This window comes from Anser anser (genome assembly GCF_964211835.1).
Source record: "Anser anser genome assembly, chromosome: Z".
Lineage (NCBI taxonomy): Eukaryota > Metazoa > Chordata > Aves > Anseriformes > Anatidae > Anser > Anser anser.
In genome coordinates this window covers 21,146,961-21,163,516 of record NC_139723.1, presented here as the reverse complement: position 1 = coordinate 21,163,516, position 16,556 = coordinate 21,146,961, and the positions used below count along the sequence as shown (strand labels likewise).

The 16,556-nt window shown below is 39.4% G+C and overlaps 1 protein-coding gene across 1 annotated transcript in view; it reads right to left on the bottom strand.

Moving 5' to 3' along the window:
- The window catches only part of SNX2 (sorting nexin 2), a 34,278-nt gene that overhangs the window by 12,143 nt on the left and 5,579 nt on the right, over positions 1-16,556 (bottom strand). Inside the window, exons 2-6 of the mRNA XM_083816081.1 lie at positions 14,020-14,137; positions 3,465-3,628; positions 2,272-2,338; positions 2,017-2,060; positions 1,779-1,920 (exon numbers count right to left, since the gene is read on the bottom strand). Of these exons, the coding sequence (XP_083672207.1) occupies positions 1,779-1,920; positions 2,017-2,060; positions 2,272-2,338; positions 3,465-3,628; positions 14,020-14,137 (535 nt within the window). The remainder of the gene's footprint in view (positions 1-1,778; positions 1,921-2,016; positions 2,061-2,271; positions 2,339-3,464; positions 3,629-14,019; positions 14,138-16,556) is intronic.

Genomic DNA, 16,556 nt, shown 5'->3' with positions numbered 1-16,556 from the left:
GAAGAAAATGTCATCATATTGATTTTACTTTATTATTCAAAAATCATTAACATAACTGATACAATTAGAAGATAAAGCTCACCTAAGTTTAGGTATTTAAGTCAAATTAAAATGAAAATACTACTCTGGAACAGACAGAATGTAAACATTGCATGCTACATGGTCTTCTAGGAACAGTTCTGTGAAATATGCAATTTCTTGTAACATATTATTGTGGTTAAAAGTTATAAAAAATCTTTTGAATTTGGATTTATTAAGACAATCTAAATGAAGATCAGAGTCTTACTGGTCAGTCACGTTCAAAAGAAGAAAACACAAATAAAGCAGAATAAGAAAATAAATTTCATTTACAGTCCAATTAACTGGTACATTCATTACCAATATTTTCATTCTATTGTAGTCTACGTTCTAAAACTAAGAGGTTTTCAATTAACTAACTAGTCTGCTCTGAAAATTCTGAAGCATACAAACTACACGCTGAATAGAGAATAAAACGTACACGGCTTTACATCACTTCCTCTGATGAAGTCAATAGTGGTCAAAGAACCATGACTGTGGAGTTCTTGATGTCTTGTGGTATGGGAAATATATTCAACCTTATAAACAGAAGAACTCTAAAACTGTGAGAATACAAACTGCATCTTTCATGCTAAAGACCCAAACTCAGATGGTTCAGGAACCAGAGTCCTACCAAAAAACACCACGAAGCACTGAACATTCAAAATTATTCTTATCTTCTAAGACATAGGAGAGGTATGCTATTATTTAGGGCAAACAACTAATTTCTACTTGTTGTGTGTTTCTGCTCTATCAGTTCTGCGCTTTTCAAGCTATAAGTTCTGTGCAGAAAACACTGAAAATTTGAATAGGTACTCTGTGATCAGTCACATGAGCAGTTTCCAAAGTTATTTCTCTGCCAGCTTTTTTTCTTAAAAATAGTAATAAGAAACCACGATTTTCCAAAATAGATATGAAAATAGTGAGGTGGTTTAGATGAATGCCAAACTCCAGCTCACCACCAACTCGGTTTTACCTTGTTGTTCCACAGAATATTCAGTAATTCACCATTTGAATTTGTGAATAAGGCCTCAAATGCAGGCCACTCCCGTCCCTCACAAAAAAAAACACACATTTTTTGAGCTTGGAATTTCAGGCATTATCCAGTGTAATAGAATGTACAGATGAAGGTCTTTTGTAGAACACACATGACATAAAACTGGATATAGAATGTTTCATATTAAGACTTTAAAAATAAATGTGTGTGATGTGAAAGATTTGTTTAATTTCAGCTGTTTTAATAGCTCTCTGCTTTAAGATACCTCATTTTAAATGAGAATCCCTTCAGAATTAGAAGACTATGGACTATATATTTTAGGACATAACTAAATACCACTCATGCACTGGAGGGGAGTCAGCTCAAGTTTAAAGCATGACTTTCATGTTCTTCTGAAAACATCCTATAGAGTCTGTGAGTTTTCCTAACTTACCTACACCTCAAGAAAATTTCTGTGCAAGAATCTGAGGTCGCTGTAGTGCAAGCGAGCACTGGCAGTAAGTCCCACCATTTTGCTGACTTCCAGGTGTACCAGTATTTATGCTGTTTTTTGTTCTAGGGGAACCTTGAATTCAGACCTAGCTTTGTCTTGCACATGAGTATGACTGCACAGATTAGAACTTTCAAAAAAATTTCAAAAGCACAACAGGTACTTAAATATTTCATTTGTATTACAGTACTTAAATGACATGCATACATACAACCTTACAGATACTAGACTTACCTACAATACTTTTTTCTGGAGCTGGAGGCACAATGTAACCAATATGCATGTACTTTGTTGCTAATTTGCTGTGCAAGCCAAGAAAATCACTGAATCTTCTTTTAACAGAGAATTCATTTTTGTGAAACATAGAAAGGGATGTCTTAAAAAAAATAACAATAGTTTTAGTTACGATTTTCTGATGCATCTACTCAGCTATGATACAAAGTTATCTGCAAGTATTTCTTGCGCTAGTTACCTTTGTAGTTACTCTGTATGCCATGTAAGCATTCATGCCATCCCCTGTAAGAAAATTAAAATACTTAGCCTAGAGAAAGTTACTTTAATCCTTCCATGTACTTTTTGTTCCACACTATACATTACATAGCTTTCCATTTAGATATTAAGAGTTGCCAAAAGGTAACTGAATAAGAAATCATACTAAAATCTCACAACAGTCTTCAAGAAGTGTGACAGTCTACCCTATCTGATTTACTAGGTTGAAGGTACTTACCAACTTTCTCTGGATCTGATACATTGATTTCTATATCAAACATATCTCCATTTGCTTCCTCTTCAATCTAGGAAAAAGGATATGCCATATTTAGCAAGATAACATGTTCATATTATGTACAGGTACAAGGATAAGTGTATAGGAGAAGTAGGAGGAAGATAAAGTGTATTTGTATAATTAAAATCTGTTTCAGACCCACCATCCAACATTAAGTGAATATAACTTCTAATACTGGTTTTAATTTTAAGCCTTCCTGCAAAAGCCTTTAGTATGGCAGTCCCTTGTCAGGCCATGTTAGCCTCAACTTTTAGCATATGTTTAACTTGAGGGTATATTATTATTATTATTTTTTATCTCCTCCAATGTCAACAGATGGTTTTTTTTTTTTTTGAACCATACTTTCTCATTCCCAATGTTTTTGTAAGCATTTAATCAAAGGACAGATATTCCTAGTTATTAACGGTATCAGAAACAGAAGAGCTTGGGAGGGGAGAAGTGATAGCTAAAGAATTTCAGATACTTGCTTGTAATCTGGCAAAATTTCCTGACCTTTTCACGCAATATTTCTAAGTTTGGTAGAACAGAGATCTAAGGGAACATCATGGCAGAAAGGACAGTATGACACGGATGAAGGTGAGGAAAATAAGAATAAAATGCCATCTTGGAGCATTTGGGAAAGCAGGTATCTTCAAGTCACAGGCAAGTCTTGTTTGCAAACTCGTTTGCCCCTGGCATTGTCCAGTAAGAGGATGTACTCTAGAATGAATGGCATTTGCCAATGCCCTGACTTCGAATGCAACGGCAAATGTAAACTGCCATCTTAAAATCACAATCAGCCTCAGCTGTATGCAGGATAATGCTGAAAACTGCTCTCTCCATTAACAATTACTTCAGAAATCCAAGTTAAAAACTGTAACACGGTAGTAAGAATTATCAGTAACATTTCTATTGATCTCCACTACAATTACCTGGCTAAGGAATTCTCCTCATATTTTAAAGATTCAAATGCCTATCAAACTTTAAATGCCAAAAAATAGATTTTTTTTTTAATACTTCCCCTTACCGGTGGATGGTCCTGTGAGTTGAAATTTAGAAACTATCATTTAAAAAATAAAAACAAAACCCAACAATAACAAAAGATAACCTTCAAAAACCAAACAAGACATTTCCATAATTTACAATTTACTGGATACCTCTTCTCTGGATCTATCGAAAATCGCAGTGGACGTTACACTTTTCGATTCCATTCTGGGAGCTACTAATGTAGTAGGTGTCACAGGAGTGATTGCAGGAGTAGGTTCTGGTGAAAGTATTGGGTCCCTCTCCGGACTGTCCAACGAAACTTCTTCTGTGGCTTCTGGATAAAGATTTTGAGTTGGCAAATAAGTTTTTGTGTAGTTGATACAATTGCCCATCATATAAATAACAAAAACTAAAAAATTACAATATGTAAGTTTAGTAAGATCACCTGTAAATAGCATCCATTTGTGCTAGATAATTTATTTAAATATATAGCTAAAACTAGATGTGATATTTGAGTTTCTCATGTATAATGGGTTAAAGTAAGATTAATATCACAATTCTTTTTTCATATGCTGTCAGGTAAACAGTCTTTTAAAGCAGTCATGGAAGTCATTCATTTCCGTAAGACATTTTGTGAAAACTAATGAACTTTTTTCTACCCTACAGACTGCTCTGTTTCAGCACCTATGCCAGTTTCAGGCTTTGCACCCTGAACCAACAGCTTATTTACTCATACAGGCTGATAATCAAACACACCAAGCAAAGCAGTATGTTTTAAACGAAGTTTAAAACAGAACCACAGTGCACCCCCTCCCCAAGACCATAACTTATAAAATACAAATATTTTCAGTAGATGAGGCATTCTGACTAGCAAAACTAATTTCATTTTCTACCACCTCTTTAGGGCTTACAACAGTTCATTAGAAACAATACTTCTTTAAGACTGTATACAGTTCATCTGTATTTAAAGAGGATCTAAATTTCTGCTCTACAAATCCTGCATGTGTTCCTTGATTAACTGGTTTTGACTGTGGGCAAACTATACCCTTCTTGGGTGTAGAGAAGTTCCCGTTCTGGTTTACTTAACTAATGCTGTGGTTCTTGTAAATGTGCATTTTAAAGAAGTTTAGATCCCTAAAGGATAATAATGACCACAGAACCATCACTTGATATGGAAATTGACTCCACAACTTTTCTCAAGATGCATTTACAAACTTCCCTGCAGGAAGTTCCAACCACTTTACCAAGCGTAGCTTCGGGTACTAAAGCAGATCCACTCCAGGTTGTGCAGTTACCAAAATGGTTTACTATACAAATTTGAAGAGAGCTGTTCTTGCAGTTTCTGTATATGAAACAGCTCAATTGTCAAGAGAAAATAAGCTACCTTCCTTCCAACCTTGTCAAAGCTTGGTGCTCTAAAAGTATTATTAGTATTACAAGTCCTTATGTAAGGGTTAAGGAAAGAGCAGTTTTAAAGATCTGATCTACTTTAAAATTTTTGAAATTGTTACACCATGTGTGAAAAAGTCTCATTTTGTATGCTAACTGGCTGCTAATGGCTTGGATGGATGTACTACTACTTGCTGGACAAAAAAATACCTGCATGATGGACCCAAAGGGCTAAATGGAGTTAAATCCAGTTGGTGGCAGGTCACAAGTGGTGTTCCCCAGAGTTCAGTATTGAGGCTAATTTTGTTTAATATTTTGTACTGGGTTCGCATGGCAAGGTTTGGGTAGCAGGTGGCTGCAGGGGTGGCCTCTGTGAGCAGAGCCCAGCAGCTGTCTCATGTCAGAGCAGAGCCAGCTCCACCTGCTCCAAAAGGGACCTGCTGCTGGCCAAAGCTGAGCCATGAGTGACACTGGGTGGGCCTCTGGGAGAGCAGAGTTAAGGAAGGGAAAAAAACTGCTGTGCAATGGCAGCTGGGTGAAAGCCAGCCCTGCAGCCCCCAAGGTCAGTGCAGCTGGAGGGCAGGAGGTGCTCCAGGCAGGCAGCAGCAGTTCCCCTGCGGCCTGTGGAGAGGCCCCTGGTGGAGCAGGCTGTCCCCCTGCAGCCCATGGGTCCCACACGGAGCAGATCTCCACGCTGCAGCCCCCCCGTGGAGGAGCCCCCGGTGGAGCAGGTGGATGTGGCCTGGAGGAGGCTGCGGCCCCCGGAGAGCCCCCGCAGGAGCAGGCCCCGGGCCGGAGCTGCAGCCCGTGGAGAGGAGCCCACGCAGGAGCAGGGGGTCTCGGGGGAGCTGCCGCCCACCCGGGGGGGACCCGTGCTGGAGCAGTTTGCTCCTGGGGGATGGATGGACCCCGTGGTACGGAGCCATGTGGGAGCTGTTCTTGAAGAGCTGCTGCCTGCGGGCAGCCCTCGCAGGCTCAGTTTGGGAAGGACGGCATCCCGTGGGAGGGACCCTGCGTGGAGCAGGGGCAGAGTGACCGTGAACGAGCAGCAGAGATGAAGTGCTGTAGACTGACCTCAGCCCCCATGCCCCGTTCCCCTGCACTGCTCAAGGGGAGGAGTCAGAAGAGAGTGGTGGGTGGGGTGATAGGCAGGGGACAGACACCACCGCATTTTTATCAGTGATTTTGATGAGGGGATCTATTGCACCCTCAGTATGTTTGCAGATGACACCAACCTGGGCAGGAGTGTTGATCACTTGAGGCAGGAAGGCTCTGCAGAGGGATCTGGGCAGGCTGGATTGATAGACTGAGCCCAATCAGATGGCATGCAACAAAGCTAAGCACTGGATCCTGCACTTGGGTCATAACAACCCCATGCAGCAGTACAGGCTTGGGAAAGTGGCTGGAAAGCTGCCCAGCAGAAAAGGACCTGGGGGTGCTGGTTGATGACAGTGAGCTGAACATGAGCCAGCAGTGAGCCCAGGTAGCCAAGAAGGCCAAGGGCACCCTGGCCTGCATCAGAAATAGCATGGTCAGCAGGACCAGGGAAATGATTGTCCCCTTGTACACAGCACTGGTGAGACCACATCTCAAATACTGTGGGCAGTTTGGGACCTTTCATTACAAAAAGGTTAAGGAGTTGCTAGAGTATGTACAGAAAATAGCAACAAAGCTGGTGAAGGGACTAGAAAACGGAACTTAAAAAGAATTGCTGAGGGACTGGGGTTGTATAATGTGCAGAAGAGGACGTTGAGGGGAGACCTCATCACTCCCTACAACTACCTGAACGGAAGTTGCAGTCAGGACAGTGTTGGTCTCTTTTCTCAGATGAGAAGTGACGGGATGCAAGGAAATGACCTCAGGATGCACCACGAGAGGTTTAGGCTGAATATCATGAAGAATTTCTTCACAGAAAGAGTAGTTAGGCTTTGGAACAGGCTGCGCAGGGAAGTGGTGGAGTCACCATCCTGGAGGTATTTAAGAGACGTATGGACATGGTGCTTAGGGATGTGGTTTAGTGATGTGTCGGCAGTGTTCGGTGGATGGTTGGACTGGACCATCCTAAGGATCTTTACCAACCTAAATGATTCTGTGATTCTCTTCTCCAAGCTACAGTCCCAGCTCTCTCAGGCTCTGCTCCTGTGCCAACCACTCCATGCCCTTTATCATGTTAGTGGCCCTCCCCTGGACTCTTCCCAGTAGCTCTGGGGAGCTCAGAGCTGTGCTCACCACTCTGGGTGAGGAGACTGAGCAGAGAGGAAGGAGCACCTCCCTTGACGAGCTGGCAACATTCTTCCTGATTTTCAGGTTACAGATTTACATAGTATTTTCAAACTAAACACAAGCACTTTTTAAATTATCCATTTTAATATGAGCAAAGATTATTTTTTTTGAAAAGCTCATTTTCCTTCCGCTTTTTTATTCTTATTGCTAATTCTTTTTGAAGAATCCTGCTATTCCTTCCAACCCTCAAATGCCACAGAAAGGATATACCATTAATACAATAAAGAAGTTTAGTTCAAAACCTCAAATGAGGTAGGAAGTCATGCTGACACAGTTGGAAAAAAAGAATCTTTTAGACTGAGATGGTAGAAGAACCACATTTATATACTGAAGAGAGATAGTTCTCTTATTTGTCAGCTAGCAGCATTCAACATACATAAGAATTTATACAACTGACTATTTCACCGAAGTACGTATGTACACATGCACACATATAAACACATAGGGCCATTCCGCTTTAATTCACTCTTTTTCTACCACCAGCTGTATTCCAGCACAAATGTCTGGTAATCGAACCACTAACCACCAGTAAGCACCCTGGTGTACCTTCAAATTTTAGACAGGACTATAACATAAGTAATGAAGGAAATCACACCACACCAATCTCTCACAATCATCAGTTGAGAAAACATTTCTGTGAAAACATGACTTCACAAAGGCAGTGTGAATTAAAGGTGGCAAACCAGTACTGCTGTCAGATAAAACAGTGCCACACACCTTCCCCACCGCTCCTTTTTCTCAGACCTGTATCCACACGTCCCTTAGTATCATGAACTGATCCAGGTTGAGTTGGTTACCACATGAAATCCAGCCAGGATCAGCCCCCTACCACTGTTCAGACAACAGCTGAAGCTACTCTGCTGGATTATTTCTGTAAGAGGAAGCAGCAGGAACAAACAGTTGGAAATGCAAGAAGCTTTCCTATCAGAAAGACCACCAACTTGCAAGTGCAGGGTTAGAACTGGCATAACAGGAGACTTTGTTCACACCTGCATTTCTGGATCTGTGTGACTCCAGGTTGGTTGAGAATTAACAAATTTTATGAAGTGTTGCCTATGAGCCCTCATTTTCTATTTTTCTGGAAGAAAATATGGACAGGAAAAAAAAGTATGTCTATCTGATAGCAGCAAGTCAGTTATTTTAGGAAGAAGAGTTTATACTACCCTCTTTCCTGCCGCTCACCCCCAAGACTGCATGCATCCAGCATATTATATAAATCTAGAAGAGTGAAATGGAAAAGGCAGTGGAAGGGGGTGAGTGGAGAGAGCAGGAGCAGATAAGGACATCATACTTCTTGTTCAGAAGCGAAGTATTAGAAGGTAGTTTCAGAAGTAGGTTATTGTCATTCAAGACAGATTCTGAAGGGGAAAAGAAGCATTAGCTCTATAGTAAGAATAGCAGGCTATTACACTTTCTAGCTACTCTTTCCCCTCAGAAAAGCAGTCTTTGACTAGTATATCTGCTAAAGGATTATTTCCCAAGAAACAGATTTGTTCAGATGACCTCTGGCAGTTATGCTTCTTACATATATTCTTTCAATTTGAGAAGTCAGATGATGTGGTCTTTGGTTGCGTGGTTTTTGTTTTGTTTGTTAAGCTCTGTATTAATATTTGCATGCAAAATGAAATTTGGATGTCTTGCTTCACTGTATAGTTCTCAAAAGCATAAACTCTTCTTGAATAGGAGCAACTGCTCTGCCCAGCTTCAAGGAAGAAACACTGAGATCTAACATATTTCATATCAGCCATGGCAGTTATCAGCACACATTAAGCACTGCGACCAATCTATTGCTGTAAGACTTATATACATGAATACCTGCTTTATAACCTATCAATGGTCTCTGACAAAATATCACTGTCAAGATGCTTAGCTACAAAAGAACATGAAAATATACCTGCCTGCCACAAAAGACAACTACTTACGTTTAACATTCTACAGGCAACTACACCAAGTTTCTATCAGCACTTAAGCAGGGAGCTCGATCTCAGCATTATACAGCTCCTGTTTCTTTACCTTTCACCACCAGTATTTGTCAAGCATCATCTGAGAAAGCGCAAGCTTGCAATTCTTCACAAGCAGCTCACTTCAGCTGAGTAAGTTATTTTTACTGATCACACTTCTAAACATCATAGATCTCTAACATTCTGACATCACGTGAGTGCTCAAATTAGTTTATTATCTTTGAAGATTTATTCAGATGATCATAGATTTGGAAGTAAACTGAAGTAGAAACTGTTGTCCAGAACAGAGAATTAATTTTATTACAAGAAAAAAAAAGCTTCACCAGGGTTTAGCACAAATTGTAGACGGATATCCTAACACAACTGACTGTTCTGCTATGTTTAAAGTCATAGCCCATGACTCTTACTGTTACAAGAAGAGGACTAAAAATAATCTTAATGAGAACAGAAAGAGAGAACTCTTGAATGAGAAGAATGAGAACTGCCTCTCTCTATTAGAGAAACAGCAACCAGTAGGTTCAAGTGCTTTTGTGTTTGGTTCTCACAGAAAAGATGTAGAATTCAATAACCAGTTTCTAAAAGGCAGCCAGGCATCTGCACATATCTGCTCTGCTCAGACTATCACATGACAATGGCCTGACAGGCACGCTAGCTTAAAACTTGCTGTTCAGCTGAGCTTCAAGTATTATCTTGTCTGGTCCACAGAACTGGCGTGTTCTTTTCTGTACAAACTTCCAGGAGAAAAAAACAAAGGCAGCTAAGACAAATCTGTAACAGCCTGAAGGAAAACAACACCCCCTCCAAAACACAAAATCTCCAAATAACAACAAAAAATTTCCCACCAAAATGCATCAAATTTCCATGAGGACACAGTAGCTAGCTACCTGTACAAGAGGATACACTCCCAAACACCTTTTGGAACTGAAAAAAGCTAACATTCACAATCAGAGTGGGAAAAACATAACTTTCCATTTTTCTGAAAACGGTGACAGAGCAAGGGTACAACTTAACAGACTTGCTCATCACCTGTGAACACCAAATTAAGAAAGCATATACAACTATGCCCTGCAAAGGCAGTCCATGACATGTTTCTGCAGTTAGATACGGAACTGAAGGCAAACATTTTGGAAAAACAATTCAAGATTAATTCACTACTCTTATCATATTCATTATTTGTAGAACTTTATGTGGCCAGCTTTTAAAGACACAACTCAAAGACCTTCGAGATACTCCTGACACTGAATGATTTGAAGCACTGATCATTATGGTCCCCCCACGTAAGAACACTACAGGCTAAGATAAAGTAATTCATTTTTGGCCAAATAATCACCACAATGACTTTCATTATAACCGTAAAAGTGCTTAAACATGTTTAGTAGGACTGTTTGTTTACAGAATCAAGAACCACAATACTAACAAAGTCTTCTCATCTCCAGCAGCAGATGGAAGCCTCAGTTTCTTCCACCTTTACAGGCCACTTTTAACAGTTCTGACAAAGCACTTAGAAGTCAGCAGCAATAAGGAATAGCTAAAACATTTTATTTCAGGTACTTTCTAATGGCTGTCCCAGAAACACAGTGGCAAAGAGGCTTTAAGTACAATCAAAAAAGCCTAAAAAAACCCCAACAGATTCTGAACTGCATTAACAATTCAGGAAGTCATTGAGTTTCTCCCTCACCTTTTTTTAAGGTTGCATTGTTAGATAGATAATGAAATAAATTTCAAGCCTACAGGAGCTAGAGAGGAATATCGAATATCACCACATTTTTACAATTATCACTGCAAAACTATAGTTGTTTATACATACGAAGAGTCAGAATCCCTCCTTCCATGAGCCATCCATCGATTTCCTTCACCTGGATTTTATAGCATCTAATAGTGATAGGAAGCTGTAGAACTCCATTCTTGTCCCTACAGGCCAGCTAGAAATAGGTTTCTCTGCAATTTCAACATGTCGAAGAAAAAAAATTCAATCTCACTCATATTTTTAACTAGGTCTTGCTTTCATAGAAAGTAAGGCTTACGCAATCAAGCTAAAGGCCAAAAAGTAGATCTCTCACATAGCCTTCACACACTGCTTCTATCCATGGCATTGTTTCTATTCAAGGACTGGATTAACATCACTGTCTAGCAAAACAGTCCTAATAAAGAAAAATACAATTACACTTGTGAATGCACAGCACTAGAACCAAAAAGAGAGAAGTTATTCGCTAGGATACAAATGTATCACGCAACCTTCCTGCTTAGAACAATCTTTACTGTGAAAGATGTCATCTATATTAATCTCCACAAATTGCTCTTTTTCCTGCTTACGAGTCCATCCTAGCCTCAGTCTGTATATTAACTGACCTTTTACAGACCACTTTTTGTTGTGTTAGACATGCAGTATGTTAGATGCTTTCAGTTCAGTGCCATATGCATTTCAAAGAATGCCTCCCACAGCAAACTCAAACTCATTAAATCAGTTCCGTTTGTTTTCTCACAGAATTCACTTCAGTTGAAACAATCTGGCTGCTAACATTTGTTCCTTCTGTTTAGTTCCCATCAATATTTACTCCAGCCACCTTCTTCCTTTACATTATCCAGCCAGAAGAGAATTTGGCTTTCCTAAAATACCCATTCCAGACTGCTCTGGTTACAAAAGGCTGACTTTAAATACTGTATATATTACTAGTACTAGAAAGCTTCATTTTTAAAGCACTGCTAGTCTTTCTAAGTCATAAAATCAGGTAATATAAATACAAAAGAAATAGGAAAATGCCTCTCATTTTTACTCTCTATTTCTCTTAAAACAGTTTCAGAGAGTTAATAAACCAGTTAATATATTCTGACGGTGTCATAAGCAAATGTAAATTCAAATATATGCAAATATAAGTTTGGTAAGTTCAGAACAAACATAATAGACATGAATATAAATCTATCTATAAAAAAAATAGCCCAGAACTAAATGCTATAGAGTTAATTTAGAAACACTTAATTAGTTAATTTAGAAACTAAAACCCAGAAATAGCTTGGCCAGTAGGACAAGGGAGGTGATCGTCCCCCTGTACTCTGCTCTGGTGAGGCCGCACCTCGAGTACTGTGTTCACCTTTGGGCCCCTCAGTACAAGAAGGACATCAAGGTGCTCCAGTGAGTCCAGAGAAGGGCTACGAAGCTGGTGAGGGGTCTGGAACACAAGTCCTGTGAGGAGTGGATGAGGGAACTGGGGTTGTTTAGTTTGGGGAAGAGGAGGCTCAGGGGAGACCTTATTGCGCTCTACAGCTACCTAAAAGGAAGGTGTGGGGAGCTGGGGGTCGGCCTCTTCTCACAGGGAACTAGTGATAGGACTAGAGGGAACGGCCTCAAGTTGTGCCAGGGGAGGTTTAGGTTGGAAATTAGGAGACATTTCTTTTCAGAATGAGTGACGACGCATTGAAACGGGTTGCCCAAGGAACTGGTTGAGTCACCATCCCTGCAGGTATTCAAAAGACGCATAGATGTGGTGCTGAGGGACATGGTGTAGTGGTAGACTTGGCATTGCTACGTTAATGGTGGGACTGGATCTTAGAAGACTTTTCCAACCTAGATGATTCTATTTTTGAATGACTAGATCAGGGAATCAATGAAGATGAATTTAGGATTGTATTCAAAGCAGAGAGCCAACAGACTTACTCTAGAAGTAGTTGTAGGAACATTGTTGCTATTGAGAAGAAACATTTGAAACCATGTCTTGATGTACATAAACCTATTATACCTCCTTTCCTGAACAGTATATACACCTGTAATTGTGACAGAAACCATATCCAATGTTAGGATAGTAGACAACCAGCATTAAAGTAGTGACTGATTAATAAGGGATTGCAAGTATTGACTACTGACTGGTTACTTATCAAAACTTTCATATATCTCTCTTCAAACATGCAGTACTGTCATGAATCAAATGCTAGTGAATTGATAGGACTTTTCCTATAAAAGGTTTGTTACCTTTTCATTATAATAAAAAAGAGTCTTGTGAAAAAGGAAATACCCTCTGGCTCATAATACAATCTGAATTACCTTTCTTCATAACTGGAAAATGACATGAATACCTTATGTATAGGTATGAAGCAGAAAGAAAAGATGTAACTTAAATTGTGGTGTTTTTTTCTTTTGTTTGTTTTTGTTAATTACATAATACTACTTTATTGCTATCACCAGAACATGTTACTAGCCAGCTAACTCTGCCACACTACGCAGCCAGGGTACACACCACTGAGAAACTGGTACTTACACAGACTTAACCAATGCTATAGAGTCGCACAAGAAAAAACCCGTATATCATTGTGAAATTAAGAAAATACACTAGATTTTTCTATTAAATAAGTTTCTCAAGGTGCCGCTAATTCAGTATGTGAAAGTAATTCTTAATTTACCTTACAAAAATATATATTGTCAAGAGTGTAAGAGAAGTGTTTACTCCTGAGACAACACATGCAAGTTTAGTTGAAAAAAATCCCAATTAATCAAAACTTATCTAACCTGAAGTCATATATCACTTTGTTTTTACTAACAAGAAAGATAAAATCTTCTACTTTGAGTTGAGAATGAAAGGCTACACTCCAAATCAGTTTTACGACAATATACAATCAGTAGCAAGATGTATTAACAATCACAGAACAACTTTGGGCAAAGACGAATCTCATCTGATTTTCCTTTTTAGCACATTATTTCTCCTGCTAATTTTCAAGTTCAGAAATAGAACAGTGTATTTCAGAAGACCATAGGACCTTAAATAAATACATGATTGTTGAACCTAGCAAAGAACGTTGAAGGCAGCAAGGGATGCTTCTAATACCTAAATGCATTAATTCATTACTTACTGAAAATTTCCAGGAAGTGTACCTTCAACAGACTAAGAAACAGTTAAGACTGGCTACAATGCTCAATTGCATAAAATTAAAATTTAAACTTTCCGTTGCAATGGTACTGCTTCACATTTCCTTACAGCCAAGCCAAGAAAATGACCTTCTACAGCACGAAGAGGTTTTAAACCTCCTCCCCAGAAAAGCATACTCCTTCAAGTCCAAGAGCAAACAAGTTTATAGAGACACACCAGAAGAAACAAGTAATTACCAGCAAAGAGGTCTTCTCTGTCATCATCTAGCATGATTTCTGTCGGCTTTGGACCATTGGAGTTTGTGCTGAGATCTTCTGCAGGAAGACTTGCTGGCTCTGGAGATGAAGGACTTGACTGTTAAAAAAAGAAATAATTAGCACAGAGCCAGTTGCCACGTGTCAGCATAAGGATTATTGCAACAAGCATTCTTTCATTGCAAAGAAACAGGGAAAGATGTACAGAAAGGAAACCCTGTCAGCTATTTCCATTTCCTACTCCTAGTGTGATAACAATGAACAAAGGATATGAGCTAGTCAACAACTCTCTTCATTTCTTTGTTGGAGAAAAAAAAAGTTATTCATTTCCTCAAGTTTAATTAGCATGTAACAAAAGGTGCTACAGAAGTATCTCGAATCACTTTATTAGTATTGCTGAATGTAATTTGATTAAGCTCCTTTTCAAAAGGCTTATATTTAGATTTGGATTTGTACACAGAAAAAAATAAACAAATCTTCAAGTTCTCTATCCCATTTTATTCAGAGATTAAAGAGTAGATTAATGCCACTAAAACTACTCATCTCTGCTTGCAGCCAGAAGTAGTTTTGATAGCTTTGCAACAGTTTGAATTCAGGGATTATTCCTATGTAGGTTCGCACTGCACTGACATGGAAGCTAGGCTTGCCACCGATGCAGTTTTTTTAATTCACTGAAGACTAGAATTTGCCCTGTGAAAAGAGAAATACTTGGAAGACACTCAGGAAAATAGATGAATCAATGTTGAAGTTGAGGTTCTAAGTATACAGCTTACTCAGAAAACAAATACACATGTAACTGAAGACCAGTGCTTCAGTTACCAAATCCTGTTGAGTATGCATCAACCAGGTTTATTGCAATAGGACTAGAAAATTTGCAAGACTCACTTCCCACAGTTTCATCCAAGATAGCTAGCTAAGGGCTTTTCAACAACAGCATATCTATTCATGAATGCATGCCCTTTTCAAGGGCATCTGTAAATTACGTCATTATGTGTTTCCTAATTTTTGCTGGGAGTTGTCATCATTTAGGTTCAGAACCAAAATTCAAAACAGATATGAAATGTTTCAGGCTACACTTCAACAAACATCATGGGCTATAAAACACTAAAAATGCCTGAAAAATACCAAAAAACCATGAAAGTAATCTGTCCAGATTATATACTGCACATTCATAAGCGTAGCACAGACATTGGTCCTTAGGGAGAGGCCTTCCTGACCACCAGCTCTCAAAGAACAGTGTATGTTCCAATACAACATACATACACAACCACAGCTTTACCCCAAGCAGCACAGAGCAACATCCTGGCCCCCACATCAACCCAAATCACAGTCACCTGAAATTCTGGTCAGAGGAAGTAAGCAAGGAGCAGTATCCTGCCCAACAAATTCAGAGACAGTACATAATTGGTTTTTACAGGACAAACCAAACCAAGACTCTCTTGACCTCAAGATTTTTTTCTTCTCAAGATGCAAGGTGAAAGAAAATACGAGGATGCCAGAAAGTCTGTGTTCCTTTAAACATAAACCCTATGTTCCATTCAAATGACAAAAAGATTATATTCCCTTCCCTCTCCCACCAGCTGCCTCTCTCTGGGAATCCCACATATAGTGTTGGGAAAACAATAAAAAAACAAAAGTTATGAGCAACAAGTCATGAGCCTCTCAAACTGCTTGCTGTGCTTTACCCTAGAGCTTACTAAGAAAGTCAAAGCAGAAAGGCTGGGGAACTATATGAAGATAGTAGAGTTTATAAACTTAGAAGCAAATGGCCCACTAGCCACACGTACACTTCTCATCTCATACTACACCAATGCCCAAATGATCCCACAACAAACACAGTGCTGTGAGGTAACAAAATTGTATTTGTTTATTCTCTGAGGAACGATCCTAAGTTGTATCACAGGACATGTAACTAGTTTAGAGGAAATGAGCTAGCAAGTTTAAGAAAAATCACCACTTGACATGCTTCATTATTCTACAAACGACAGCATAGATAGCATGCATCACATGGAGAGGTCAACACTTAAGCGAAATGAGAACTTGCAAGTAGCACATTCCAGAAGAAACAGCCTCTCTCTCTGTGTAGGGCTGCACAGAGCTGCAAGTTCAAGGTTGTGTACCTCAGCTAGAACAACAAAAGCTTTATTTCCCTGTAAGGCTCCAGCAGTTTATAGTTTTATCAGCGTAAGTGATTCTGCACAGAAACATCACAGATTACTCATTCCAAGTAAGTTTCTCCACTGCTCAACTCTGAGTAAAACCCCACTCATATTTATGGTTCAGCACATAGTGGGTACCCCACACTAACAGGGATACAGAATGACACGTAGTTCATGCTTGTCAGTTCACCTCCAGGAGAAACAGCTGTAACATGGCCAAGCACATGGAATGAAAGCCTTCCTGACACTTGCTGTACGCAGCAGATGGCTTCCAGCTTTATCCCTTAATTGTGCACTTGATTATGAATGGTGAAAAAAACAACGTGAAAAATACTCACATCTTCAAGATATTCTCCCAGC